Here is a 4,675-nt window from a genome sequence, read left to right as displayed (position 1 = left end):
TATCTTTGCTCAGATACTTCCTGTTATAGGGTGACAACGCTCTATTCCTATCTCTCAATCATTCTCCTGTGTTGTCACCCTGTCACAGCCTTCTGATGGAGACTACAAGGGGACGGAGGATTTTCCTCGCTTTCAGTGATAACGGTCACCAGACGGGGCAAATCTACCTAATACAGACAGCAATGAAAGCCTGGCAGGGGTTCTAATCCCCTCCCCCCCCCCCAAAAAATGCTTTAGTTGTCCCTTAAGATATGCCGTGCAGCCATTGCTGGGGCACATGTAGACAGGAAGTGGTAGCAAAGAGGCTGCAGGGTATCAGCAGCACAGATGGAACAAAAGGTGTGACAACGTCATTATATTGTATAATAATATCATCGCACAGGTGATACAATGTAAGAATGTGAAGTCTTCCTGCGTACCATGTGACCCCCCCCCTCCCCCCTCTGATCTCCGCAGTGCCGCATGGAGTGTAAGGACGTGTCGGCGGAGATCCTCTATGACGTCCTCCATGACATTGAATATCGCAAGAAGTGGGACACCAACGTCATCGAGACCTTCGACATCGGCAAGCTGACCGTCAACGCCGACATCGGATACTACGCCTGTGAGTGTAGCCTCTTCCTGACTCCTCCCCCTCCCCATGAAACTGATATATTCCCTGCCTCCACTTCCATGAAACTGATCTCTCCTCTTCCCTGACTACCCCCCCTCCCCATGAAACTGATCTCTCCTCTTCCCTGACTCCTCCCCCTCCCAAAGAAACAGATATTTCCTCTTCCCTGACTCCTCCCCCTCCCAATGAACTGATCTTTCCTCTTCCCTGACTCCTCCCCCTCCCTGACTCCTCCCCTTCCCCATGAAACTGATATTTCCTCTTGCCTGACTCCTCCCCCCTCCCCATGAAACTGATATTTCCTCTTCCCTGACTCCTTCCCCTCCCAATTAAAATTATCTTTCCTCTCCATGACTCCTCCCCACCATCAACATTTTCATAATGTGACTCCGCCTCCCTTCCTTAGGGAAATGTCCCAAGCCGCTGAAGAACCGTGATGTCATCACTCTGCGCTCCTGGCTGCCCATGGGGAGCGATTACATCATCATGAATTATTCCGTAAGACACGCGGTAAGTGCGCACATCCCGTTCTGTCAATTCATTTTCTTTATAACAATTTTTTTTCATTTTATTATTTCCAAAAACATGAAAAACGGCGAATATCACCCGCCGGATGTGCGCTGTGCCCGCAGGGGACGGTGTGACGCAGGAGGAAAATAAAAATGATTGTCGGGCGCAGTTTTTGGTTTTCCGGGTCCTCCGGTATCATTGGTCATGTGACAGTTGCAGGGGCCGGCACAGACCACATGACACTGCCAGGGGGAGGGGCTTGCAACGGTCAGGTTTTAGTCAGATCAGCTTACACTCTAATGTCCCCTCCCCCACAGTCACATCAGTCTCTGTACAGAGGAGCTTACCCTCTAATGTCCCCTCCCCCCACAGCCACATCAACCTCTGTACAGAGGAGCTTACCCTCTAATGTCCCCTCCCCCCACAGCCACATCAACCTCTGTACAGAGGAGCTTACCCTCTAATGTCCCCTCCCCCCACAGCCACATCAACCTCTGTACAGAGGAGCTTACCCTCTAATGTCCCCTCCCCCCACAGCCACATCAACCTCTGTACAGAGGAGCTTACCCTCTAATGTCCCCTCCCCCCACAGCCACATCAACCTCTGTACAGAGGAGCTTACCCTCTAATGTCCCCTCCCCCCACAGCCACATCAACCTCTGTACAGAGGAGCTTACCCTCTAATGTCCCCTCCCCCCACAGCCACATCAACCTCTGTACAGAGGAGCTTACCCTCTAATGTCCCCTCCCCCCACAGCCACATCAACCTCTGTACAGAGGAGCTTACCCTCTAATGTCCCCTCCCCCCACAGCCACATCAACCTCTGTACAGAGGAGCTTACCCTCTAATGTCCCCTCCCCCCACAGCCACATCAACCTCTGTACAGAGGAGCTTACCCTCTAATGTCCCCTCCCCCCACAGCCACATCAACCTCTGTACAGAGGAGCTTACCCTCTAATGTCCCCTCCCCCCACAGCCACATCAACCTCTGTACAGAGGAGCTTACCCTCTAATGTCCCCTCCCCCCACAGCCACATCAACCTCTGTACAGAGGAGCTTACCCTCTAATGTCCCCTCCCCCCACAGCCACATCAACCTCTGTACAGAGGAGCTTACCCTCTAATGTCCCCTCCCCCCACAGCCACATCAACCTCTGTACAGAGGAGCTTACCCTCTAATGTCCCCTCCCCCCACAGCCACATCAACCTCTGTACAGAGGAGCTTACCCTCTAATGTCCCCTCCCCCCACAGCCACATCAACCTCTGTACAGAGGAGCTTACCCTCTAATGTCCCCTCCCCCCACAGCCACATCAACCTCTGTACAGAGGAGCTTACCCTCTAATGTCCCCTCCCCCCACAGCCACATCAACCTCTGTACAGAGGAGCTTACCCTCTAATGTCCCCTCCCCCCACAGCCACATCAACCTCTGTACAGAGGAGCTTACCCTCTAATGTCCCCTCCCCCCACAGCCACATCAACCTCTGTACAGAGGAGCTTACCCTCTAATGTCCCCTCCCCCCACAGCCACATCAACCTCTGTACAGAGGAGCTTACCCTCTAATGTCCCCTCCCCCCACAGCCACATCAACCTCTGTACAGAGGAGCTTACCCTCTAATGTCCCCTCCCCCCACAGCCACATCAACCTCTGTACAGAGGAGCTTACCCTCTAATGTCCCCTCCCCCCACAGCCACATCAACCTCTGTACAGAGGAGCTTACCCTCTAATGTCCCCTCCCCCCACAGCCACATCAACCTCTGTACAGAGGAGCTTACCCTCTAATGTCCCCTCCCCCCACAGCCACATCAACCTCTGTACAGAGGAGCTTACCCTCTAATGTCCCCTCCCCCCACAGCCACATCAACCTCTGTACAGAGGAGCTTACCCTCTAATGTCCCCTCCCCCCACAGCCACATCAACCTCTGTACAGAGGAGCTTACCCTCTAATGTCCCCTCCCCCCACAGCCACATCAACCTCTGTACAGAGGAGCTTACCCTCTAATGTCCCCTCCCCCCACAGCCACATCAACCTCTGTACAGAGGAGCTTACCCTCTAATGTCCCCTCCCCCCACAGCCACATCAACCTCTGTACAGAGGAGCTTACCCTCTAATGTCCCCTCCCCCCACAGCCACATCAACCTCTGTACAGAGGAGCTTACCCTCTAATGTCCCCTCCCCCCACAGCCACATCAACCTCTGTACAGAGGAGCTTACCCTCTAATGTCCCCTCCCCCCACAGCCACATCAACCTCTGTACAGAGGAGCTTACCCTCTAATGTCCCCTCCCCCCACAGCCACATCAACCTCTGTACAGAGGAGCTTACCCTCTAATGTCCCCTCCCCCCACAGCCACATCAACCTCTGTACAGAGGAGCTTACCCTCTAATGTCCCCTCCCCCCACAGCCACATCAACCTCTGTACAGAGGAGCTTACCCTCTAATGTCCCCTCCCCCCACAGCCACATCAACCTCTGTACAGAGGAGCTTACCCTCTAATGTCCCCTCCCCCCACAGCCACATCAACCTCTGTACAGAGGAGCTTACCCTCTAATGTCCCCTCCCCCCACAGCCACATCAACCTCTGTACAGAGGAGCTTACCCTCTAATGTCCCCTCCCCCCACAGCCACATCAACCTCTGTACAGAGGAGCTTACCCTCTAATGTCCCCTCCCCCCACAGCCACATCAACCTCTGTACAGAGGAGCTTACCCTCTAATGTCCCCTCCCCCCACAGCCACATCAACCTCTGTACAGAGGAGCTTACCCTCTAATGTCCCCTCCCCCCACAGCCACATCAACCTCTGTACAGAGGAGCTTACCCTCTAATGTCCCCTCCCCCCACAGCCACATCAACCTCTGTACAGAGGAGCTTACCCTCTAATGTCCCCTCCCCCCACAGCCACATCAACCTCTGTACAGAGGAGCTTACCCTCTAATGTCCCCTCCCCCCACAGCCACATCAACCTCTGTACAGAGGAGCTTACCCTCTAATGTCCCCTCCCCCCACAGCCACATCAACCTCTGTACAGAGGAGCTTACCCTCTAATGTCCCCTCCCCCCACAGCCACATCAACCTCTGTACAGAGGAGCTTACACTCTAATGTCCCCCCCCCACAGTCACTTCAGTCTCTGTACAGAGGAGCTTACACTCTAATGTCCTGTGGGGGGAAAACCAAAATGTTGTTGTAAATGTTTTATAAAGTTTTATGGCTTTCACGTGTCTCTGACCCCAGGAACACAAAGGTCAAATGTCGCAGCTTCCTGGCCGCAGATGTGGCGTCTGCATTCCTTTTTATTTTCACCTGGTGATCCTGCCGGTAACACACTTCCTGTCTTAGGGTGACAACGCTCACTCAGCTGTACTGTATCTATGGAGGAGCCGTGTGGATGGAGCTACAGAATACTTGAGTACAAGTGTTGTCACCCTGGGACAGGAAGTGGGTTAATGGCAGGAAAGACTCGGTGGAGGGGGAAGAAAAATAATAAAAAAAAACTTAAAATGGTAAATGTAACAAAATCAATGAAAACGTAAAATCAAAGACTCAACCC

At 53.4% G+C, this 4,675-nt stretch overlaps 1 protein-coding gene across 1 annotated transcript in view; it reads left to right on the top strand.

Moving 5' to 3' along the window:
* The first annotated feature begins 442 nt into the window (after nt 1–442).
* STARD10 (StAR related lipid transfer domain containing 10) overlaps nt 443–4,675 on the top strand; it is a 10,459-nt gene continuing 6,226 nt past the window's right edge. Inside the window, exons 1-2 of the mRNA XM_018575507.1 lie at nt 443–604; nt 1,020–1,123. Coding sequence (XP_018431009.1) covers nt 463–604; nt 1,020–1,123 — 246 coding nt within the window. The 5' untranslated portion in view covers nt 443–462. The remainder of the gene's footprint in view (nt 605–1,019; nt 1,124–4,675) is intronic.

This window comes from Nanorana parkeri, unplaced genomic scaffold, assembly GCF_000935625.1.
Source record: "Nanorana parkeri isolate BGI_ZX_2015 unplaced genomic scaffold, ASM93562v1 scaffold4027, whole genome shotgun sequence".
In the NCBI taxonomy this organism is placed as follows: Eukaryota; Metazoa; Chordata; class Amphibia; order Anura; family Dicroglossidae; genus Nanorana; species Nanorana parkeri.
Note: the sequence above shows the minus strand (reverse complement) of the source record. Positions and strands in the feature narration are given on the sequence as shown.